This window comes from Macaca nemestrina, chromosome 4 (genome assembly GCF_043159975.1).
Source record: "Macaca nemestrina isolate mMacNem1 chromosome 4, mMacNem.hap1, whole genome shotgun sequence".
NCBI classification, from domain to species: Eukaryota; Metazoa; Chordata; class Mammalia; order Primates; family Cercopithecidae; genus Macaca; species Macaca nemestrina.
In genome coordinates this window covers 114,577,343-114,602,419 of record NC_092128.1, presented here as the reverse complement: position 1 = coordinate 114,602,419, position 25,077 = coordinate 114,577,343, and the positions used below count along the sequence as shown (strand labels likewise).

At 46.9% G+C, this 25,077-nt stretch overlaps 1 protein-coding gene and 1 long non-coding RNA gene across 9 annotated transcripts in view; one reads left to right on the top strand and one right to left on the bottom strand.

Annotated features, from left to right (window-relative positions):
* Window positions 1-25,077, top strand: part of LOC105494211 (glucokinase) — a 59,466-nt gene that overhangs the window by 19,599 nt on the left and 14,790 nt on the right. For 4 of the 8 annotated variants that reach the window (XR_011622344.1, XM_071095131.1, XM_071095127.1 and 1 more), the window contains exon 2: window positions 9,741-9,891. The exons of 2 other annotated variants lie outside the window; for them this stretch is intronic. Coding sequence is in view for 5 of the 6 variants with exons in the window: in XM_071095131.1 (XP_070951232.1) it covers window positions 9,823-9,891 (69 nt within the window). In the remaining variant the exon portion in view is untranslated. Of the gene's footprint in view, window positions 1-9,740; window positions 9,892-17,154; window positions 17,272-21,669; window positions 21,886-25,077 lie in introns of those variants that run through there. 2 more of the 8 variants (XM_011762456.3, XM_011762454.3) reach the window with 2 other exon arrangements.
* On the bottom strand, window positions 1,432-17,097 carry LOC139362859 (uncharacterized). Its single transcript, XR_011622347.1, has 3 exons — window positions 16,961-17,097; window positions 4,758-4,878; window positions 1,432-1,532 (listed from the first exon to the last, which is right to left on the bottom strand). It is a non-coding gene; the product is annotated as an uncharacterized lncRNA (long non-coding RNA).

Below are 25,077 nucleotides of genomic sequence, written 5' to 3'. Positions count from 1 at the left end.
CAGCACCTTTGGGATCTAGTCTCCCACTTCCTGCTAGTACTTGTTAGCCAAAGACTGAAGTTCCTGTGGCATACAATTTTTTTTCTTCCTTGACAGGTCCAAGTTGGGCCATGCTGAGATTTGACCCTCTTTGTGGCCAGGAGGGAAGGTGGGGGCCAATCATGAGGAAGGCATGCATTGTCTCCTGGGGCACTTGTCTCTTTCAGACATCTACATACTTTTCAAGAGAGAAAAGGCCTCCTTCTCACAGCAAGACTACTTCTGTAGGTGCAGGTGGCTTGTGGGAATCTGGGAATTCAAAATTCTCAAGCGCACCCACTAGCACATTAGAAAATCAATTGTGCACATCTCTTTCCAAATCTTCATTCAGTGACACCATGTCGGTAGCTGGAAATGGGCCATGATGGGTGTATTTAAACCATGAAAATCAGAAAATGCTACAAACCAGGGCATCCTGCATCTCTAGACAGCAGATTGTTAGCCATTTCCCAGCATACCACAGTGTATACTCCTTCCCATCACGGCCCTGGCTTGCCTTGCTGGAGGACTCAGACCTTGCTGAAGTTCTGCTGCTGCTTTTACAATTGAGTCCTGTGCCTAGTCTCCAGCTCTGTCTGCCTCACTATAGGAGACAAGCGTCTCTTTAAACACTGCTGAGAAGACCGTCTGGCTCTCAGACTTGGCTTTAAATTGATAGACCTGAGCCTGCCATTTTCTCTTTTCCATGCATCGCTCCACTGATCAACAGGTCTCGGTGGCATAGTCCTTCGGGTTAGTATCTCCCCCACACCCTCGGTGCCAGAGACACTGAGTAAGCAAGCACCTCCCTGTCCACCTCCATCCCCACTCCCCACGGGCAGGGCCTTGGTGATCCACTGCTGCAATGTGTCAGGGACTGCCGGTACTCCTACCACCAGTGAGGTGGCATCCAGCTGGAAGTGATCCAACTCCAGAGCCCCGCCCTCATAGGCTGATTTCTAGGACCACCCCGGTAGACTGTGTTAGGTTCTTGAAGCAGAGCCTGAGATAAGGATTCTGGCACCTGTGATTGAGTGGGAGGGTACTCTCAGGATGAGACGGGGTAGAAATAGGCAAAGGTACAGATTCAGCAGCAGGTGAGCCTTGGTCTGACCCAGCAGGGAGCTCTCAAATGTGAATGACATCACAGGGTTGTCCCTCTGAGGCAGGGGCCAGCCTTTGTGCTCCTACATGAGTCAGTCACTGGCTGGAGGCCCCTGGGGAAAGGCTCGGGCTGCCACCTTTAGCAAATAAACAATTAGGGCACTCAGTTAAATTTGAATTTCAGATAAACAACAAATCAATTTTTAGTATATGTCCCAAATTGTGCATAACACAATGTGTTTTCTCTGCCAGCCCTAGGAAGGGCATAACTTCCCAGTTATTTCTAGGTGAAGTAACTTTGTAGATCAGGAGTAAGTCCCAGGAAAGAAGTCCAGCTCTTCTCTTCAACCCTGGGCAACTGGGGGTGGGCGTAGGGGCCCAGCAGGCACCCATAGCATCTCCTACAGCATCTGAAATGAACAGAGTCATCATGTACTGCATACAAATGTATCCACTGCTGAGTTCTTCAGGGATTATATAATTAGGTAGTTGGTATTTTAAATGCATTGTATTATGCAAAAGTCCTTTGTGGATTGCTATATTTGGAGAGTTTTGTGATATTGGGGGGACTAGATGGAGTTTTCAGATGGGCATCATACTTTTTTTCATTTAAAACCCTAGAGTATTGTAATCCTAGAGAGTGATCCTGCTATCAGTAAATTAGCTCTCCAATACCTTTTCAATGTGGCTGCTAAGGACATGCATGTGGTTCACCCTCCCAGGAAATCCAGGAGGGCAGCATTGGCCTGAATTTGGCTGGTTGGGCAGGTAATGCTGGACAAAGACAATGGGTGGAATGGTTTGCTTCCCTCAGTCCTTTCAGACACAGCCCAGCCCACCACGTCAAGCCAGTGGATGCATCTGTAACCAATCCCCATGAGAACTGCAGCCTCTTAGAGGTGGCAAGTTGGCCTGGGTAGGTCAGGAGGATCAGATGTGAGGAAATCTTTGGATTGGAGGCAGGCAGAGCAGGGAAGCATCGGGTGATTCTATGACAGACCCAGGGCTCCAAGCTGCGGTTCAGGAGGGGCACTGGTGCGGCCTCTGCTCCACTCCCCCTAGAGTGACATCAGGTGAAGTGCCAACAACACAGAAGGCAGCAAACGCTGCCAGTCAGGTCTGCTTCCCTGGACAGCCGGTTGCTAACCCTTCTCCAGCACAGCACTGGATTTTGGTCACCTGGCTGGGAGCTCCACCTCCCCAGCTGCTGCCTCACCTGCTTTTCCGAACCCCACCCTGTAAACAGTAACTACGTTTTGTACCTACCACGCCTCATTTCCATCTCTTTGGAGCACCTCTCACACGGAGCTGAACAGAACGAACTGTTAAGCCCACTGTGTCTGTTAGGGTTGTCTAGGCTGTACCAGATACTCTAAACTGGATTCACCAAGAGGCGTTGTCAAAGCACATAAGAAAGAGCCTAGAGGCAGGCAGCTCTCAGCCTGGTGTCAGGCTCTGGTCAGCTTTCCAGATTATCATAGCCTTCCCCACATCTGCCAGATGTCGCCACAAGCACAGGAGGTACAAACAAACCCAACAATGTTCTGGAAACAAGAGGGGAAGGGGATCCCCCACCATATCTCCCCAGAGGCCTCCCTTCTCACATCTCACTGTCCTGAAGCCAGCTCTAGCAGAAGAGAGCAGGGTGAATTTGTCCGGGGCATTCAGCCCCCAGTGCTGAGTCCATTACTACTTGACCCCTGAATAAAACGGAGGCTCCATGAGCAAGAAGGAATGGGAACTGGATGTTGGAGGGCAAGAATGTATCCACCCCACCCCTAGGAGCACGCATGGACAATTGCCCCATTTTTGCCCCCATTGCTGCCCAGGAGCTGGCCCAGAGACCTGCCAGTGCTGGGTAACAGGACGCTGGGAAAGTGAGACCAGAGCCTGGACTCAGGGAACAGTTCAAGGCTGCACTGGCCTGCAGGTCATAGAGCAGCTGCTGAGCAGTGAGAGCCCACGATGGACCAGGCCCTGGGTCTTGGAGACCTGAACGAGATAGACTGGGCTCCTGCTCTCCTGGGCGTTGCCTCTTAGAGGGCAAAGACAATTAACAGTAAACAAATAGAACATGAGGTGGTTTCCAATAGTGACTGATATCCTTTGGATATTTGTTCTCTCCAAATCGCATGTTGAAATGTAGTCCCTTATGTTGGAGGCGGGGCCTGGCAGGAGGTGTCTGTGTCATGGGGGCAGATCCTTGGTTTAGTGCCATCCCCTTGGTGATGGGTGAGTTCACTTGATAGCTGGTTGTTTGAAAGAGTCAGACCCCCTCTCATTCTCCTGCTCCCACTCTTGCTTGAGACACCTGCTCCTCCTTCTCCTGCCATGATTTTAAGATTCCAGAGGCCTCACGAGAAGCAAATGCCAATGCCATGCTTCTTGTTCTGTCTGCAAAACTGTAAGTCATTTAAACCTCTTTTTTTTATAATTTATCCAGCCTCGGGTATTTCTTAACAACAGCACAAGAACAGCCTAATACAGTGATGCTCTCCAAGTGACCTTTGGGCTGAGACCTGAAGAAGATGGGGAAGCAGCCAAGTGTGATAGTCATGCCTGTAATCCCAGCACTTTGGGAGGCTGAAGTGGGAGGACTGCTTGAGCCCAGGAGTTGAAGACCAGCTTGGAAAACGTAGCAAGACCCTGGCTCTACAAAAAAATTTTTTTAATTGACCAGGTGTGGTGGTGCACACCTGTAGTCCCAGCTACTTGGAAGGCTGAGGCAGGAGCATCTCTTGAGCCCAGGAGGTTGAGACTGCAGTGAGTCATGTTCACACCACTACACTCCAGCTTGGGTGACAGAGCAAGACCCTGTCTCAAAAAAGAAGAAAGAAGAAGAAGAAAAGAAGGAGAAGGAGAGGAAGAAGAAAAAGAGGAAGAGGAGGAAGAGGAGGAGAAAAAGAAGGAGGAGGAAGAGGAGGATTAGGAAGCACAAGAAAAAGAAAGAAAGAGAGAGGAAGGATGGAAGAGGAAAAGAAAGAAAGAAAGAAAAGAAAGAAAGAAAGAAAGAAAGAAAGAAAGAAAGAAAGAAAGAAAGAAAGAAAGAAAGAAAGAAAGAAAGAAAGAAAGAAAGAAAGAAAGAAAGAAAGAAAGAAAGAAAGAAGGGAGGGAGGGAGGGAGGGAGGGAGGGAGGGAAGGGAAGGAAGGAGAGGGAGAGGGAGAGGAAGACAGAAGAAGGAAGAAGAAAGAAGAAGGAGAAGCAGAGGCTCGTGCTGGATAGCTTTGCTTTTGCCAATGACCTTGCTGATTTTCAGGGAGCCCTGATGTCTTAGTCCATTCATGCTGCTATAAAGGCATACCTGAGGCTGGATAATTTACAGAGAAAGGAGGTTTATTTGGCTCACAGTTCTGCAGGCTGTACAAGAAGCATGGCACCAACAACTGCTTCTGATGAGGACCTCAGGCTGCTTCCACTCATGGCGGAAGGTGAAGCAGAGCCTGCATGTGCAGATATCACATAGTGAGAGAGGAAGCACGAGGGGGCAGGGAGGTGCCAGGCTCTTCCTAATAGTAAGCTGTTTTGGGAACTAATAGAGTGAGAAATAACTCACCCCCTTCCCCTAAGGAAGGGCATTAATCTATTTATGAAGGATCTGCCCCCATGACCCAAACATCTCCCATTAGGCTCCCACCTCCAACACTGAGGATCAAATTTCAACACGAGGTTCGTGTGGACAAACATCCAGCTATAATACTGGGCAATGCTGACCTGAAGACAGACTCTTCCCCTCTCAGGCCCAGAGCTCCTTGGCCCTGTAACAACAGAAAATTGGGTTTGAGTGTCAAGATTTTTCCTTTAATCCCCATGCAGCTCCTTGGAATTAGGTGGCATCTTCTCCCATTTCATAGATGAAGAAACAGAAGCTCTGGAGGAATGAATCACTCATCCAAGGTCAGGTAGCTAGTAAGAGTCCCACCAGCTCCCCAGATCTCCTGTTTCCTGCCCCAAGTCCCACTGAGTGAGCTGGAACAATGGCTTCACTGTCACCTGCCGGGAGTGGTGGCAGGTGCCTGTAATCCCAGCTACTTGGGAGGCTGAGGCATGAGAATCTCTTGAACCCAGGAGGCAGAGGTTGCAGTGAGCCGAGATCACACCAGCCTGGATGACAAAGCGAGATTCCATCAAAAAAAAAAATAATAACATATAATATACATACAATAACATTTACTTTTTAAGCATACAGTTTGATGAGTTTTATCAAATATATATGGTTATATAACCACCATCACCATTAAGGCAGAATCTTCCCATCACTCAAATAATTCCCTCAGCCCCACCCCTTGTTGTCAATCACTTCTCCCACCCTAGCCACTGGAAATCACTCATCTGTTTTCTGTTTCCTTGGTTTTGCCTTTTCTAGAATGTTCTATACATGAGATCACTGAGAATATAGTCTTCTGTGTCTGGCTTCTTTCACTTAACGTAATGCCTAGCTCAGCAGTGTGTCAATCCTCCCTCCCTTGCCATTGCTGAGCAGTGAGTATTCCACTGTATGGCTGTACTACAGTGTGTTCATTCATTTATTCATTCACCAGCTGATGGGCAGTTGGATTGTTTCCAGGCTTTGGCTATAATGACTGAAGCCGCTGTGAACATTCAAGTACAAGTCTTTGTGTAGACAGTTTTCATTTGGCGGGATAAATACCTAGGAGTGGTATCGTGTGGTTAAGTGTACATTTAAACTTAGAAAACCTGCCAAACTGTTTTCCAATGTGGCCTGTACCGTGTTGCATTTCCATCAGCAGTGTTTGAGGATTCCAGTTGCTCCACATCCTTCTCCCTGCACTCGGTTTCATCCATCTTGTAAATATTAGCCACTCTGGTGACTGTGTACTGATATATTAGTGGGGTTGTAATTTGCATTTCTACAACTGACTAATAATAATATTGCACATATTTCTGTATGCCTAGTGGGCATTTTTTTGTGAGTTTTTAAAAATTGGGTTGTTGTTACCTTCTTATTGAGTTGGAAGATTCTGGATGTTTATTCAGGTATGTGTCTGCTAAGAGGTGAGACTGGTTCTACCCTGGTCCTAACAAGCACCCTGGGCCTGCATCCCTGTTTGTGTCTGTGAGCTGGATCCGCAGCCCTTTCCTCCCACTACCTACCACCCAGCAGTACTCCTCACCCATCACCGTAGCTCCTTCTATGACATTTCAGCCTGTCTGTCCCTCCCTCCAGCTAGCCAGAGGCAGGATGGCTCAGTGATGCAGGGTGGGCCCTGAAGACAGAGTGCCAGGGTTTGGACCTTGTATTAGCAAGGGTCACAAGGGAAATTTACTTTATCTCTCCATAGCGCTGCTGTGAGGATCCAATAAATTAATCCATAGAAGAGCTTAGGACAGCACCTGGCACAAAGTATACATGAGCTATTATGTTATTCTTCCAGCCCATCGTTTCCATGTTGTCATAAACATGAATGCAGGACTCAGTGTCCTAGCTGTGTGTCCCTCACATACATTCCCTGACAGCCCACAGGTCTTGTCTGTCACCACCTCATTCAATAAGCCAGGACTCTGCCTCGTCCTTGGCTGGGGCCTTGCATTGAACATTTCTGTATCCATATTTGTTTTTTAAAAACTAGCTGTTGGCCGGGCACAGTGGCTCACATCTGTAATCCCAGCACTTAGGAGGCTGAGACAGGTGAATCACGACGTCAGGAGTTCAAGACCAGCCTGACCAACATGGTGAAACCTCATCTCTACTAAAAATACAAAAATTAGCCGGGCGTGGTGGCACGCACTTGTAATCCCAGCTACTTGGGAGGCTGAAGCAGGAGAATTGCTGGATCCTGAGAGTCAGAGGTTGCAGTGAGCTGATATAGCACCACCGCACTCCAGCCTGGGCAACACAGCAAGACTCCATCTCAAAAAAAAACTAGCTGGACTTGATACTCTTGTTAGAGAAATAGTTTTCCATATCTGTTAACTTTTCTTCTATTGTTATCCATCTGTTCAGGTTTTTCTGTCCTCCTGAGTCAATTTTGATAATTTATATATTATATTTTGAAAATCAGACATTTCCTCTAGTTGTTTATTAGTGTCTTCTCTGTTATATTTGATCAGATTACCAAATCTAATCAAAAATGTTCATCTAGGGCCAGGCGCGGTGGCTCACACCTGTAATCCCAGCACTTTGGGAGGCCAAGGTGGGTGGATCACGAGGTCAGGAGATCGAGACCATCCTGGCTAACACGGTGAAATCCCATCTCTACTAAAAATACAAAAAAATTAGCCAGGCATAGTGGCGGGCACCTGTAGTCCCAGCTACTTGGGAGGCTGAGGCAGGAGAATGGCGTGAACCCGGGAAGTGGAGTTTGCAGTGAGCCAAGATCTCACCACTGCACTCCAGCCTGGGCAACAGAGTGAGACTCTGTCTCAAAAAAAAAAAAAAAAAAAAAAAAAATTCATCTATTTTATTAGCCTTTTTAAAAAACTGGGTTTGGGATTTGTTAATCGAGTTTACTGTGGCTTTTGTTTGCTTTCTGTATAATTAGTCTCTGCTTTTATCACTATCAATTCCTTTTTTTTTTTTTTTTGAGATGAAGTCTCGCTCTGTTGCCCAGGCTGGAGTGCAATGGCATAATCTCGGCTCACTGCAAGCTCCGCCTCCCGGGTTCATGCCATTCTCCTGCCTCAGCCTCCCGAGTAACTGGGACTACAGACGCCCGCCACCACACCCGGCTAATTTTTTTTTTTTTTTTTTTGTATTTTTAGTAGAGACGGGGTTTCACCATGTTAGCCAGGATGGTCTCGATCTCCTGACCTCGTGATCCGCCCACCTCGGCCTCCCAAAGTGCTGGGATTACAAGCGTAAGCCACCATGCCCGGCCTATCAATTCCTTTAATCTGATTTTCCTTTTGTTTACTTTATCTGTGTATTGAGGTTTTGAGCATCTTGAGAGAAATGCTTTGCTCACTGATTTCCCATTTATTTTATTTTATTTATTTTTTGGAGAGAGGGTCTCGCTTGATAGCCCAGGCTGAAGTGCAGTGGTGCAATCATGGCTCACTGCAGCCTTGACCTCCTGGGCTCAAGCAATTCTCCCACCTCAGCCTCCTGAGTAGCTGGGACCTCAGGCACACACCACCACAGCTGGCTAATATTTTATTTATTATTTTTTTTGTAGAGATGGGGTCTCACTTTGTTGCCCAGGCTGGTTTCGAACTCCTTGGTTCAAGTGATCCTCCCGCCTCAGCTTTCCAAAGTACTGGGATTACAGGCGTAAGCCACCATGCCCAGCCCCATTTACTTTATAGTAAGTGCCTTTATGGGTGTAAATGTTCCTCTGAGACAGCTTTGGCTATTAACCATACTTTTAATATTTTGTACATTCATGGTTATTCATTTATAAATGGTCTGTAATGCAATGCAGATTTCCCCTTTGGCCCAAATGCTATTTACAGCAGCACTTTTCTCTTTCTGAGCAGACAGAATATTTTGGTTTCCACTCTGTTGTTTGTTTCTCATCTGCCTCAGCCTCATTTGCTAGGTGTTCCCTTGGGGTGCCTTAAGTCTGAACCACTCAAATATTTGTGTTTCTCCAAACACCCGTGACACTGTCCTGCTGGTCTCTCTATCTGGAATGTCCTTCCCTTCCTAGCCAGTTCCCCCTAGTGCATCAAAGAAATCCTGCCCTGTTGCCTTCAGAAAACAAAACAAAACGAAACCTATCAGTCTCTTTATGCTCCCAAAGACGCTGTAGCTTTGCTGGTATCTGGTTGTATTAAGCTGTTCATTTGTCTCTTCTGCTAGATGGTAAGCTCCTTGGAAACTAAAAACTAATCACTTTTCTAACTTCAGACTAAGCACAAATTAGGTTCTCAAGAAACAATGAGTAATGAGTGATCCAGTATCCCCTTCCCAACATATTTTTGGTCATTGATACCATCATTCTGAGTAGTTATTAGGGAACAATTCACTGCAGTAACCAATACAGCAAAACATGAAATAGAGTTACATAGTAGAATTGTATTTGTTGCCCATATAATAGTCAAATGCAGTTCTTCATCAGCTGGGAGGTTCTCCTCCACACAGTCATTTAGGAATCCAGTGAACATGGCAGAGCTTCCTAGTTCTAGACCCAAACCCATGTCCTCTTTCTCCACAGTGATGACAATGCTAGCAACAGCTGGCCAGCTGTTCTGTAGTTCTCAGCCTCCCTTGCAGTGAGATGTCTCCATGCAATTTCAGTGGAGCAACATATACCATTTCCATTTCCAGGTGTAGGCTCCTAAGAAGAGGACGGCTTCTTCATGATCTTTCTCACCTTTCTGTTGGTTAGCTGCAGATAATGATGCTAACCATTAGGGGGTGGGTGGAGCCATAAAGTAGAAGAACCCTGGATTCCTAAATGACTGTGTGAAGTGTTCCCTAATTTCACATAATTAAGTGTTTCTTAATTTCCTGTTTGGGTTATTTGTTGCTAGTGTATAAAAAAATCCTGATTTTTGTGTGTTGATATTTGTGTGCTGGAACTTTGCCAAATTAGCTTATTAGCTCAATTTGATCTCAAATATTAGCTCACATATTTTTGTGGATTATTTATGGTTATCTACATAAGATCATGTCATCTGAAATAAAGATAGTTTTATTTCCTTCTTTCTGTCTTAGTCCACTTGGGCTGCTGTAACAAAATGCCATAAATTGGAGGCTGAGAAGTCCAAGATCAAGGCACCAGCTAATTCACTGTCTGATGAAGGCCTGCTTTCTGGTTCATACATGGCACCTTCTAGCTGTGTCCTCACATGGTGGAAAAGGCAAGGTAGCTCTCTGGGATTCCGTTTTTTTGTTTGTTTGTTTGGTTTGGTTTTTGTTTGTTTGTTTGTTTGAGACAGAGTCTCACTCTGTCACCAGGCTGGAGTGCAGTGGCACAATCTCGGCTCATTGCAACCTCCGACTCCCTGGTTCAAACGATTCTTCTGCCTCAGCCTCTCGAGTAGCTGGGATTACAGGCACCTGTTACCACGCCCAGCTGATTTTTGTATTTTTAGTAGAGACAGAGTTTCACCATGTTGGCCAGGATGGTCTCGATCTCCTGACCTCGTGATCTGCCCACCTTGTCCTCCCAAAGTGCTGGGATTACAGGCATGAGCCACCATGCCCAGCCTCTGGGATTCTTTTTATAAGGACTCTTTTTCTTTTCATGTGGGCTCTACCCTCATGACCTAGTCACTTCCTAAGGTCCCACCTCTTAATATCACCACACAGCAGATTTAACATATGAATTTTGAGGGGGACACAAAGAATTTTCCATAGCACTTTCCAATATGGATACCTTTTATTTATTTTTCTTCTCTAATTGCTTTGGTTAGAAATTTCTTCCCTAACTGCTCCACTACTATGTTGAAAGAAGTGGCAAAAGTGGGTATTCTTGTCTTGTTTCTATCTTAGGAAGAAAGTTTAAGTCTTTTGCCATTGAATATGACATTAGCTATGGGGTTTTCATATATGACTTTTATCATGTTGAGGAAATTTTCTTCTTGTTTCAATGAAGATAGGGCGTTGAGTTTTGTCAGATGCTTTTTCTGCATCAATCAATATGACCATGTAGTTTCTTTGTTTTATTCCATTATTGTAGTATATTACATTAATTTTTGTATGTTGAACTATTCTTGTATTCCTGGGATAAATTTCACTTTTATATATAATCCATAACCATAACCTGAAGATATGCTGAAGAGGCCGGGTACAATGGCTCATGCCTGTAATTCCAACACTTTGGGAGGCTGGTGTGGGAGGATCACCTGAAACCAGGAGTTTGAGAAAAGCCTGGGCAAGTAAGCAAGATCCCACCCCTACAAAAAAATTGAAAATTAGAGCTGGATGTGGTAGCTCACACCTGTAATCCCAGCACTTTGAGAGGCTGAGGCAAACAGATCACCTGAGGTCAGGAGTTCGAGACCAGCCTGACCAACATAGAGAGCCCCTGCCTCTACTGAAAATACAAAATTAGCTAGGCGTGGTGGTACATGCCTGTAATCCCAGCTACTCAGGAGGCTGAGGCAGGAAAGTCGCTTGAACCTGGGAGATGGAGGTTGCAGTGAGCCAAGACCATGCCATTGCACTCCAGCCTGGGCAACAAGAGCAAAGCTCCATCTGAAAGAAAGAAAGAGAGAGAGAGAGAGAGAGAGAGGAAGGAAGGGAGGGAGGGAGGAAGGAAGGAAGGAAGGAAGGAAGGAAGGAAGGAAGGAAGGAAGGAAGGAAGGAAGGAAGGAGAAGAGAAGAGAAGAGAAGAGAAGAGAAGAGAAGAGAAGAGAAGAGAAGAGAAGAGAAGAGAAAAGAAAAGAAAAGAAAAGAAAAGAAAAGAAAAGAAAAGAAAAGAGAAAAGGAAAGAAAAGAATCAGCCGGGCACAGTGGCTCACGCCTGTAATCCCAGCACTTTGGGAGGCGGAGGCCAGTGGATCACGAGGTCAGAAGATTGAGACCATCCTGGCAAACATGGTGAAACCCCGTCTCTACTAAAAATACAAAAAAAAAATTAGCCAGGCGTGGTGGTGGGTGCCTGTAGTCCCCAGCTACTCGGGAGGCTGAGGCAGGAGAATGGCGTAAACCCAGGAGGCGGCAGAGCTTGCAGTGAGCGGAGATGGCGCCACTGCACTTCAGCCTGGGCGACAGAGCGAGACTCCGTCAAAAAGGAAGGAAGGAAGGAAGGAAGGAAGGAAGGAAGGAAGGAAGGAAGGAAGGAAGGAAGGCAGGAAGGCAGGCAGGCAGGCAGGCAGGCAGGCAGGGAGGGAGGGAGGGAGGGAGGGAGAGACGGACGAAGGAATGAAGGAAGTTAGCTCGATGTGGTGGTCGTGCACCTTTAGTCCTAGCTATTCAGGAGGCCGAGGCAGGAGGATTGTTTGAGCCCAGAAGGTTGAGGCTGCAGTGAGCCATGATTGCACCACTGCACTCCAGCCTGAGCAACAGAGTAAGACCTCATCTCTAAAAACAATCTTTTTTTTTTTTTTTTGAGATGGAATCTCGCTCTGTTGCCCGGGCTGGAGTGCAGTGGCGCGATCTCTGCTCACCGCAACTTCCGCCTCCCGGGTTCACGCCATTCTCCTGCCTCAGCCTCCCGAGTAGCTGGGACTACAGGCGCCCGCCATCACGCCCGGCTAATTTTTTGTATTTTTAGTAGAGACGGGGTTTCACCGTGTTAGCCAGGATGGTCTCAATCTCCTGACCTCGTGATCCACCCGCCTCGGCCTCCCAAAGTGCTGGGATTACAGGCGTGAGCCATCACGCCCGGCCTAAAAACAAATTTTTTAATACTGAAGAATTTTATTTGCTGGTATTTTGTTGAGGATTTTGCATCTACATTCACAAGAAATATTACTCTGTAGTTTCTTTTCCTGTAGGTAGCATCTTTGTCTGGCTTCAGTATCAAGGCAATGCTGGCCTCATGAAATGAATCAGGAAGTGTTACTTCCTCTTTTCTTTTTTTGAAAGCATTTGAGAGAATTGGTGTTAATTCTTCTTTAAATGGTTGGTAGAATTACCAGTGTAGACATCTGGTCCTGGGATTTTCTTTGTTGGTGGGTTTTTTAGTACTAATTCCATTTCCTTACTTGTTAGTAGTCTAATGAGATTTTCTGTTTCTTCCTGAGTTAGTAGTAGTAGCTCCTGTGCGGAATTTTTGCATTTCATCTAAGTTATCCAAGTTTACCTAAGTTAAAGTTCCATTTTATCTAACTTGTCTAAGTCAACAAACAATACTAAATTGTTCATAGTATTCTCTCATAATCCTTTTTTTCTATAAAGTCAGTAATAACATTCACTCTTTCATTTTTTCATGCCTGATTTTAATAATCTGAGTTCTCTCTCTCCCCCTCCCTGCAATTGAGAGTCATTTAAAAGTGTCTTGTTTAAATTTTATGTATCTGTGAGTTTTCCAGTTTTCCCTTTGTTATTCACTGCTAGTTTTATTTCATGTGATCCAAAAAGATACTTTATATGATTTCAAATTTTTAAAATTTACTAAGACTTGTTTTATCCCTAAAATATCCTTGAGAATTCCCATGCACATTTGAGAAAAATGCACATTCTGCTGTTGTTGGATAGAGTGTTCTGTATATGTCTGTTAGGTCTAATTGGTTTAGAGTAGTGTTCTAGTTCTTTCTTTCCTTATTGATCTTCTGTCTAGTTGTTTAATCCATTATTCAAAGTAGTGGCCAGTCATGGTGGCTCACACCTGTAATCCCAGCACTTTTGGAGGCCGAGGAGGGTGGATCACAATGTCAGGAGTTCAAGACCAGCCTGGCTAACATGGTGAAACTCCATCTCTACCAAAAATACAAAAAAATTAGCCAGACACGGTGGTGCATGCCTGTAATCCCAGCTACTCAGGAGGTCGAGACAGGAGAATCACTTGAACCCAGGAGGCAGAGGTTGCAGTGAGCTGAGATCACACCATTGCACTCCAGCCTGGGCAACAGAGCAAGATGCTGTCTCGAGAAAAAACAGAAACAAACAAATAAAAAAAAAAAAAAACAAAGTAGTATACTAAAGTCTCCAACTACTATTGTAGAACTCTCTATTTCTCCCTTCAATTTTGCAAAATTTTGTTTCATGTATTTTGGTGTTCTGTTGTTTGTAATTTTTATATCTTCTTAATAGATCAAAATTTTTATCAACATATAATGTTCTTTGTCTCTTGAGACTTTTTTTTTTTTTTTTTACTTAAAATCTATTTGGGCTGATAATACAGCCACCACAACCCTCATTTTGGTTGTTATTTTCACAGAATATCTTCTTCCATCCTACTTTCAAATTCTTCTGTCTTTATATCTAAAGTGAGCCTCTTGTAGATAGCATACAGGTGGATAATGTTCTCTTTATTCACTCTGCCAATCTCTGCCTTTTAATTGGAGTTTAATCTATTTATATATAAAATAATTACTGATTAGGAAGGACTTCTACCACTGAGCTATTTTTTTCTGTGTGTCTTACACATTTTTAAGTTTCTCAATTCCTCCATTACTGAATTCTTTTTTTAATTCTTGATTTTGTGTGTGTGTTGTTACATTTTGATTATTTTCTCCTTTTGATAGTGACAGGAGGCAACCAAATGCCTGGCAGATAGGAGCTTGTCCCCCATGAAACTCCACCTTCAAGCCAAAAAATAGCCTGAAGGCTAAAAGACCAGACTGCTGGTCCCAGATGAAACCCACAATCCAGAGTGAGAACTTCCATTCCTCTTTGCCTGCCCTCTGAATAATCCCTTTTAACCAATCGAATGTTGCCTTTTCTAATACTACCTATGGCCTGCCCCTCCCCCATTCTGAGCCCATAAAAACCCTGGAATCAGCCACACTGGGGGCACTTTGCCAACTTCAGGTAGGGGGACCACCTCTGTATCCCCTCTCTGCTGAAAGCTGTTTTCAACACTCAGTGAAATTCTCACCTTGCTGTCTCTTTGATTGTCAGCGTATCCTCATTCTTCTTGGGTGTGGGACAAGAACTTGGGAATCAGTGCACAAACCAGACTTGGTCTGGGCAGCACGGGTGGGTGGACAATCTCCTGCAGCAGGTAGCATGGCCAAGTGAGGCCTGGGCAGGGCATCACCGAGGTCCCCAGCTTGCAAAGTGACCAAGGAAAAGTCCTGTGTCACTTTCCTTTTCTTATATTTTTCAGTTATTTTCCTAATGATTGCCTTGGGGATGGTAATTAACAACTTACATTTATAAGAAGCTAGTTTGAATAATAGTTCCAATAGTATATGAACACTATACTCCTATACATCTCCATCCTACTTCCTTTATATTGTTATTCCCACAAATTGTGTTTTTATACATTATATCCTCACTAACATAAACTTATAATTATTTTCCACATTTGCCTTTTAAATCGTATAGGAAACCGAGAATCACCAAAAAAAAACTACATTAATATTCACTGTTATATTTACCTATATAGTGACATTTAACAGTGTACTTTTATGTCTTCAGATGTCTTTGAATTACTACTTAGTGTCTTTTCATTTTAGCCTCAATGTTTTCCTTTAGCATTTCTTACAGGGCAGGCCTGCAGGTAATTAAATCCCTTTGGTTTTCTTTATCTGAAATGTCTAATTTCTTTTTTATTCTTGAAGAATAGTTTTGCTGGTTATAAGATTCTTAGTTAATAGTTTTTCTTTTCTTTCAGCACTTCAATTATTATTAAAGTGTTGTTATTATTATTATTATTTTGAGACAGAGTCTCCTTCTGTCACTCAGGCTGGATTGCAGTGGCACAATCTCTGCTCACTGCAACTTCCGCCTCCCAGGTTCAAGTAATTCTCCTGCCTCAGCCTCCCGAGTTAGCTGGGATTACAGGTGCCCGCCACCATGCCCGGCTAATTTTTGTATTTTTAGTAGAGATGGGGTTTCACCATGTTGGTCAGGCTGGTCTCGAACCTGACCTCAAGTGATACACCCACCTTGGCCTCCCAAAGTGCTGGGATTACAGACATGAGCTAGCGTGCCTGGCCTAAAATGTAATTATTATTACAGCTGCCATTTGGCCTCCTTGGTTTCTAATGAGAAATCATCTGTTAAACTTATTGCAAATCCTTGGTATGTATGCTATGTGTCATTTCTCTCTTGCTGCTTCCAAGATTCTCTCTCTGTCTTTGTCTTTTGACAATTTGACTATAATGTGTTTCACTGTGGATTTCTTAGAGTTTATCCCACTTGGATTTCATTGAGCTTCTTGGATGTGTATGTTTGTCTTTCTTTTTTTTTTTTTTTTTTTTTTTTTTTGAGACAGAGTCTCGCTTAGTCGCCCAGGCTGGAGTGCAGTGGCACGATCTCGGCTCACTGCAAGCTCCGCCTCCCGGGTTCACGCCATTCTCCTGCCTCAGCCTCCCGAGTAGCTGGGACTACAGGCGCCCGCCGCCTCGCCCGGCTAATTTTTTGCATTTTTAGTAGAGACGGGGTTTCACAGTGTTAGCCAGGATGGTCTCGATCTCCTGACCTTGTGATCCAACCGCCTCGGCCTCCCAAAGTGCTGGGATTACAGGCGTGAGCCACCGCGCCCGGCCGTATGTTTGTCTTTCAACAAATCTGGGAAATTATTTCACCTTTTCTCAAATATATTTTTCTTCCTCTTTCCATCTCTCTTCTTCTGGAGCTCCCATATACTTACATTGGTATGTCTGATGGCATCCTACTGGTCTCTTGGGTTCTGTTCATTTTTCTTCTTTCTTTTTTTCTGCTATGCAGACTGGATAACTTCAATTGCCTTTTCTTCAAGTTCACTGATTCTTTCTTCTGCCTGCTCAAATTGGCCATTTAACCCCTCCAGGGACTTTTTCATTTCAGTATTGTACTTTTCAGATCCAGCATTTCTATTTGATTCCTCTTTAATAAATTATCTTTATTGTCATTCCCCATCTGTTAATACATTGCTCTCCCAATTTCCTGCAGTTCTTAGTCCATGGTTTTCTTTAGTTCATTAGGCATATTTAAGACAGTTGACTTAATGTCTTTGACTAGTAATTCCAATGTCTAAAATTCCTTATGGACAGCTTCTTTTAAATTATTTTTGTCCTGTTATAGAGCCATATCTTCCTCTTTATTTGCTTTGTAATACTTTGTTGAAAACTTAACATTTTGAGTAGTATAATGTGGTAATTCTGGAAGCCAGATTCTCCCCCTCCTTTGAGATTGGTTTTGTCGTTTGTTGAGGGCTTCAGTTGTCCATTTGTAGAGTGACTTTTCCAAACTATTTTTGCAAAGTATGTATTCTCCGTTGTGTCTGATCATTGATGTTTCTGTTCTGGTGTCTCTGCAGTCAGCCTATGACCTGGAAGTATTCCTTAAATGCCTAGATTTTTTTAAACCCAAGAAACAAAAAACCTAGCATGTACCTTTTTAAAAATCTTCTGATAGATGCCACCTGGAAGGCTGCTGCTGCCTGAAGGGGCAGAAACAAAGGCAAGCTCTACTCTGAGCCCTCAAGGAACCACCAGATAAACAAAAGAAATTTGATTCTCCAAATTTCTGGAAGACAAGGTCCTTTCTGCCCACTCTGGCTCCAACCAGCTGCTCTAGGAACACAATTACTGTCCCCATGGCTACAGGAATGTTGAAGAATGCAGGATGGTAGCTGGTTTGCCACACCACTCACTTATGAGCCATCAGCATGCCTCTCCCTTCATCAAGCACTCCCATGGTTGCTGTAAGTGTCCAATCAGGTTCCAGAATTCTGAAATAGTTGACTCTTACGGGATTTTTTTCTCTCCTAACTTAATGATTGTCTAGATCGAGGAACCAATTCCTGAAGTTTCCTATTTTGCCAGTTTCATGACATCATTCCCTAGTAACTCTCTTTTCAGACAAAAAGTTTCATTGACTTACTGTAGGACTAGCATCAAAGAGACTATGCCACCTAGTCTGTCTCCTTAAAACACCGAAATAATCAGTACACATTCGGGTAGGAGTTTGGCATTAGATCTGCCATCAATCAAGAGCGGGGGACAGCCCATGTCTTAAACTCTGACCCAAGGGCTAAAATATTCTTTGGTAGCAACAACAGCTACAAACTATTGAACAACTTGTATGTGCCAAGAGCCTTATCTGCATTATCCCATTGAATCCTCTCAACAGCCCTTTGAGGTAGTAGAATTGTTGCCTGCCCCTTACTGAGGCTTAGAAACATTAAGGAATTTGCCCAAGGCCCTAGAGCTAGTGAGTGGCAAAGCCAGTCTTCAGACTCAGGCTGGAGATCCTACAGTTCTGTGTTACCCCAGTGTTATCCTGCCTCTCAGCACGGAGTCTTGGATGATTCTCCTACCCCCTCCCTAGGCAATGCACAGGACTACTCCCTGCACCCTTACTCATGCTCTGCCCTTCTTCCCCAACAGTGCTAGCCTTAGGCTTTATCCCCGACACACAGCCCAGGCTCCGTTCCATCTGTTGACAGAGGCAAACACTGGGGCAAAACCGACCTCTGTGGCTACCACTGTGTCCACCTCCACCAGCTTCAGCTGAAGCCTCTGAACATCTCCAGCATGGAGGAAGCCCCAAAGGACATTTCCTGTCCCCCAGCATATGCTTGACCCTGAAGCCCCCCCGCCCCATCTAGTCGAGAAGACCAAACTTTTAACAATCCCGGAATCAGAGTGACCCATGGGTGAATCTTACCCAGGTTGCTCATAGCTGTTGCATCCTAGTAAGTCCCTTAACTCCCATGGGCTTCAGTTTCCCTGTATATAAAATGACAGCCTTCAGCTCACAGGCCAGTTGCAATCCATCTAAAGGGTCTAGCACATCCCCTGGCATGTGGAACCCACATGTGGTCATTTGATCCTGGCATGCTCTACTGTCTCTCGGCTCCTCTCCCCTTGCCCTGACATCCTGGCCATCACCCACTGCCTAACACCCTCCCACTCACCAAGCCCTTAGCCTGCCCCTTAGCACAAGAGCACAGCCAGTCTCAAGTCTACCCTGCTGTAAGCAAACACTTGCAACATCATGCTGACCTCCAGGCCCTGTTGCATCAGTGTGCCCACACTTGGTTCCCAGCTGGTACTGAGGGTATCAGGGAACAGGCCAGTGGTGGAAGGGCGGACACTTTGTGTTCCCTGGCTTCCTGGCTCCCAATATCTTTCCCAATGGCATATGGGGTCTAGCAGACCTTGGCTCTAACTGTGAGCCAAGTTAGCTCTTTTAACTAAGAACAAGTTAAATTGGCTCATTTAACTATGAACCTCTATCCTTTAGAATCTGGGTCTTCGGGCTTGCTTCTGTGCAAAATGGCAGATAAGGCTCAACCTTTCTTTTTTTAACTTCATTGTTAAATATTACTCCATTAATACATATTTACTGCAGAAAATGTAGGAAATACAGATAAGCAAAAAGGAGAATAAATTAAAATCACTCATACCACCATCAGCAAGATAATTACTGTTACCATTTTGGTATATTTCCTCCCAATACATATATCATCTGTATCATATTATGACAAAAATGGATCATACTATGTTTCCTATGTTTCCCCTGTGTTAGTCATCTATTGCAGTATAACAAACTGCCTCAAAACTTAGTGGCTTCACCTTTCCATGTATTATGATGACAAGAATGTGATATGACACTGTCCTATATCTGGACCATATGCTAAAAGACAGAAAATGGTTTCTAAACTTATTTGTCCTGTAATAACAAAATTTTATTTCATAAAATGTTTAAAAAAAAAAACCATAGTAGCTTGAAACAACAAACCTTTGTTATCTCACACAGTTTCTGTAGGTCAGGAATTCAGAAGCAGCCTAGCTGGGTGGTCTGGCTTGGTGTCTCTCCTGAGGCTGCAGTCAAGGTGTTAGCTGGGGCTGCATCATCTGAAGGCTTGACTGGGACTGGAGGCGCTGCTTCCAAAGTGGTTCACTCACATGGCTGGCAAGTTGGAGCTGCCTATTGGCAAGAGGCCCCACTTCTTCTCAGTGGATCTTCCCAGAGTTCTTGTAGGCATCCTCATAGCATAGCAGTTGGCTTCCCCCAGAAGGAACAGTCCAGGAGAGGACAAGGCCGAAGCCACAGTGTCTTTTCTGGCTTAGGCTCTGAAGTCATACTCCACCATTTCTGCGTTATCATATTAATATAATGCAGGCTAGACCTATTCTGCATGGGAAGGGACTATACCATGGGGTGAACACCAGAAGCAGGGCTAATTGAAGGCCAGCTTCAAGGGTGGTTACACATTCCCTTTCAACAGTATGTCATGAACATCTTTCCAGGCCAATAGGAGCAGATGAATCTTAACATTTTTAATGACCACATATAAGTGTAGCATAATTTATTTAACCAACCTTCTGTAGTTGGATATGTGGGTTGTGTCTCATTTTTTGATACTAGAATTAATCATTTTGAATATCCATCACCAAACTTGTCATATTATTTTCTTGTGATGAATGAAAAAGAAAATCAAGTCATGCCTGTCAATCTGAAGCCTGAGCAACTAAGAAATGGGGATACCACAGGGACATAGAGCAGGGTCCCTTCTGACTCTGCTCTTCTCTTTCTCTCCCCATTAAATGGGGAGTTCACTATCTACTGCACAGCTGCACAGTTCTGTCTTTTCAGAAAGTTCTAAGCAGAAACAATGTTCATCCATCCTCCTTAGGATAGCCCTTGAGCTACTGAAGACTCTAAGCACGTTCTGGACATCCTCCATGAATCATCATCTCTGAGGCCCTCCCCTTCTTGGCCCCTCTTCTCTGGACAGGTTCTGGACAGGCTTGCCCTTCCAAAATTCCTGGAAAGCAGCAGGTACTGTTCCTGCTACACTGACCCTCAACTTTAATGCAGTGCAGATCTGTTGGTGTCACCCCTTATCCTGAAGAGGGGGCATTGAGACAGGACAAGGGTGGGTGCCCAGGAGGGTTGGCATGAGTCATGAGAATCTGGTCCTGGAGAATTAGACAGTGTGGGGAAGTAGGGGTGTTGAGTGCCTTTCTGGCCTCACAGATGCCAATGAGTATCATCAGCAGGTGGCCCCCAGAAAGGAACTCTAGGTGATGCCTGTGGCTCTAAACACAGGCTAGAGACGGCACTTGCAGTTCAGCCAACCCAGAAAGGGGGCCCCCTTGCCTCAGATTCAGCCTTTGTACACATCCTCAGCCTTTCTTGAGAACTGAATTTAGATTCTCCTCCCCTGTGCTGTGTGCTTGGCCCAGGAGAAGGGCAAGTCTCGCTGGGTAGCTGCTTCTTGGCCTGGCTGAACCAGAAGGCCCCAGTGCCACTCCAAACCTGGATGTGAGCCCTGCCCCCATGAGCAAACAGTAGCTCAGAGCTGGGGGCTGTGGGGGTCAGTGGCCTGTCACATGAGGTCTGATGAGGCCACCTCTGCTCTATTTTGGGAAAGGGATCAATTGTATCAAGGGCTTTCTTGGGAGTGATCACTCTGGCCCACTTGCCAGCTCCAGCTAATTTTAGCAGGCTTTGGCAGGTGCCAGCAAGTACATGGCATGTGGATGTCACTCCCAGGTGAGCCCAAGGAGGGGTCTGGGCCAGAGCCCGGGAGTCATGGTCTATGCCCACGGAGGCACCCAAAGCAAGCCTGAGGCCTGGACTTTGCAGTCACAAAATTAAGAATGATAGCCCCGGTTTTTTGTTTGTTTTTGGTCAATTGGCCGCCTTCCTCCACCACCCCTTCCCCAAGTGCCATACAGACCCCTGGATTGTATGAAATGCACATCGAACCTCTCTGCAGATGAAAATCCACTGGGGATCCCCTTGCCTCCAAGAGCAAGTCCAGACCTGAACCGGCGAGGGCCAGGCCCCCTTAGGACCCCCTCCCTGTCCGAGGGCATTTCAATAAGTGTTCTGTCCCCAAGGCAGCCTGGTGACTTTCTGCCCGCACAAGGCTGAGGAATAGCAGGTGGGTAGGCTGGCTCTGCACACCTCCTCCTGCTGGGCAGCAATCCCAACCCCATGTTCACAGAGTGTGGCCAGCTGCCCCATGGCTCTCTCCCCATGGCCCTGTCAACTCTTAGCCCACATGGGCCTCCCCTCCCTTTCTGGCCCTGCCTCTGACCCCATGGCAGGGGGCAGAGTATTTCAGCAGCTGCCGGGCTGAGCCCTTTCAGTGCAGAAGCCCTGGGCTGCCAGCCTCAGGCAGCTCTCCATCCAGGCAGCCATTGCTGCCACAGCGGGGGCCTTATGCTCCAAGGCTACAGCATGTGCTAGGCCTCGGCAGGCAGGAGCATCTCTGCTTCCCAAAGCATCTACCTCTTAGTCCCTCGGAGAGATGGCGATGGATGCCACAAGGAGCCAGGCCCAGACAGCCTTGACTCTGGTAAGGGTCACACCAAAGTTAGCGACTTTGCATTGGGAGAACAGCGCCCAGGGCAGGGCCCTTGGTTTTGCAGATTACCAAAACCAAGGCTGGGGGCAGGGAAAGCAAGCAGGCTCTGGGCACCTTGGAAGGAGGCACACGAGCCTCAGGGGTCCTGGCTAAGGCAGCTGTGCCCGCCACTGCCCCCCGCCCCCCGCCCACCACCCCTCCTCACTGTGGCTGCCCACTGTCCAGCCTCTCGAAGGGTTCTAGGGCACTTGCTCCTGGAGCTAACAGTGACCCAGGACACTGGTGTCTGGGGCTTGGCCTGAGGCTTTTATGGGGGGAGGTGGCTGGCTGCCCAGGGCTGTCTGGCTGTCTGGGGGCTCTGCATGGCATTTCCAGGGGTTGGTGGATCAGGGATTCGGTCCCTCAGGAGAATGTGGACACCAGCCCGAGGTCGCTCACTTCTGTGGACTTAGCCACCTGAGGGCCCGGGAATGGAGGGGACCAGGCTACAGCTGGGCATGTGGCACTGGGATGGGCTCTGGAGCCCCCAGGCCTGCAGCGCTTGCCCAGGGACTTCCCTGGCCCTTGGCCATGTCCTCAGGGACACACAGCTCCTCCAGTTGGCCCCTCCTAGTGCTGGAATAGACAGTTCCTCAGTCCACATCTGCCAAAGGCGGCCCTAGAAGGCATCCTGCCTTTTGTACTGCGTTCTGGATGTGGGGCCACAATGCACTGCTCGCTGCATAAAAGGGACAGCATCCTGCCCCTGGCAGCCCTGCCTGACCAGCTCTGCCTCTCCCACTGCTATCCAACCTGTACACCCTGGTGACCGTGTCCAGGCTCCACATCTACCTCTCCAGCCAGACTCTCCTCTGAACTCTGGCCTCACATGGCCAACTGCTACTTGGAACAAATTGCCCCTTGGCTGGCAGATGTGTTAACATGCCCAGACCAGGATCCTGATCCCACAACCCAACTCCCAGGTCAGGTGGAACCTCTTCTTCTCAGGCCCTTCTGTTCCTCTCCTCAGCCCCTCCCACCTCCCTTCAGAGTAAGTCTAGACTTTTACCCCTCTCACTAAGCCTGCACCCACCATCCCTGCGCAGGGGTTGTTAGGACAGCCCGACGCCCTGCTTCCACCCTGCTCCAAGATGCCCCCGTTCTGCAGCCCGGTGCCTCCAGGCTTCTCACCTCCTGCTGCTCACAGCTCAGCCTCACTCCCTCCCTCCCCATCTCTGCTCCAGCCTCAGTGCAGGTCCCCTGCCCCCATCTTCTGACAGGAGCTGCCTGACCTGTCCCTGCTTCATCTGTCCCCATTCCTTCACCCCCCAACCTGTCCCCAGTTTGACTGAGATTCTTTCCTGCAAATCCCCACCCTTCAGAGGAGTTGGTCCTGCTGTCAACTCTGCTTCTGTGCCCCGCGCCGCACCTGGCATTCAGTGGGCATTTGCTGAAGAGATGAGGGTCAGATGCCCTGCAGGGAGTGTGGGGCGTCCTCAGGCGAGAAAAGTTGTACTTTTGACTGTGAGCCCCGATTATGTGTCCTGTGACGTCTCGGGTGAGGTCAGTAAGAGAAACCTCTGCAAGCTGGCTGGGGCTACCTCCCAGAGGCTGCCAGGGGGAAGGACAGGCTCTGTCTGTGCTCTTCTGGCCTCACAGACAGGCTCTATCTGTGCCCCAGGCTACACCTGGGGGGCCAAGCAGCTTCTCAGGGCTCCCCAGGTATCAGCACATTTCCTAGGCTGCTTGGGAAAGCCCTGTAAGCTTGCATAGACACCCAGCAAGAGGCTAGCCAGAGAGACACTTGTAGCTGGGGTCTGGGCACAAGTAACAGCTCGGTGCTGGGCCTGAGGTCAGGCAGGATGCAGCCTGGCTGGGTGAGAGGAAAGTTTGGAGCCAGTGCCTGGGTTCAAACCCCTCCATGGCCCGTGGTTCTGTGGGCCTGGGGAAGGGTTTGTACCTCTGTGTCCAGTTTCCTCACTTATAAAAAATGGAGATAATAAAAGTACCCATGTCCCAGAGTGGCTGTACCAATAATAGGGAAGCGTGCCCAGAGCAGGCCTGGCACACAGGAAGTGTGCATCAGCCTCAGTCCCTGCCACTGGGCTTGTCCTGGGTGTCTGTGAGGCAGACCTCTGCCCTACAACGTGACCCCCAGGCTTGTGAGACCAAGCTGGGTCAGGGCTTCCTCCTCTGGGATTGCATGCTTACCAAGTGCCAGGAGGGGGACTTCTGCAGGCCCAGGTGCACCCTAAGGAAGGGGCTTGCTCCCACCAAGAACAAGGCTCACCTTTGGAGGATGCTCCCCACATAAGAGGTGAACCCCCAGGTCTACTGGTGACTACAGCCTCAGAACCTGACAGCATCTATCCTCCAACCCATGCCCACTGGGAAGTGTGTGAGGGGTCCTTATAGGCCCTGTGGTGTGGACAATGCAGGGACCCTGCAGCATCTGGCTAGGGCAGGGCCCAGATGAGAGCCCTGGGCCAGGAGACCCTGGCCGGTTCTGCCACTGTGGGGAGACAAGCTCCCCCACCACATGTCCCCCGCTTCCCTGCAGCCCCACAGAGAATGCAGACCTACTTTTACAGAAATCCAGATTTTTGTGTAAAAGTGTCTCTATTTTAAATAGATTTTAAGTGGTGGCAGCAAATTTAAGCTTTTGAGAATATTATACAGGACAAATCAGATTCGCAGGCCAGATGCCACTTTATTTACAGAAATGGAATCAGGTCCTACCTCAGGTCCCATCTCACGTCTTCACTTATGCCTATGTGTCTCCTTCACGGGAAAGGCCACAGGAGGCCCTGCAGTAAGCATCCTGGAGTTGATTTAAAGTCCCTGACGGTGAATATGGGGGTCCTCACTGTTGCCGCAAGGGGGCACACCCCTGTGTATCTTAGAAATGCCTGCAGCCCTTTTGCTGCAGAACAGATTCTTAGGAGAGAAACTGTCAGATCAGAGTTCAACTTAGAGAAACTCTAAATTGCCCTCTGAACAGATGGTATCAGTTTGACATCACACAATGCCGGGATTCCTGGGGGAGAACTTTCTGGCCTAGAAGGCAGTAGAGCCAGGACTTCACCCAGTCAGTGGCAGGGCCACACACAGGCCTTGATACAGAGGGGGAAGACTTGGGCCTCCTCGACACCCTACGGGGCCCAGCCTCCCAACATGTGATAAGAGAAACAGCAGCCACCTTGT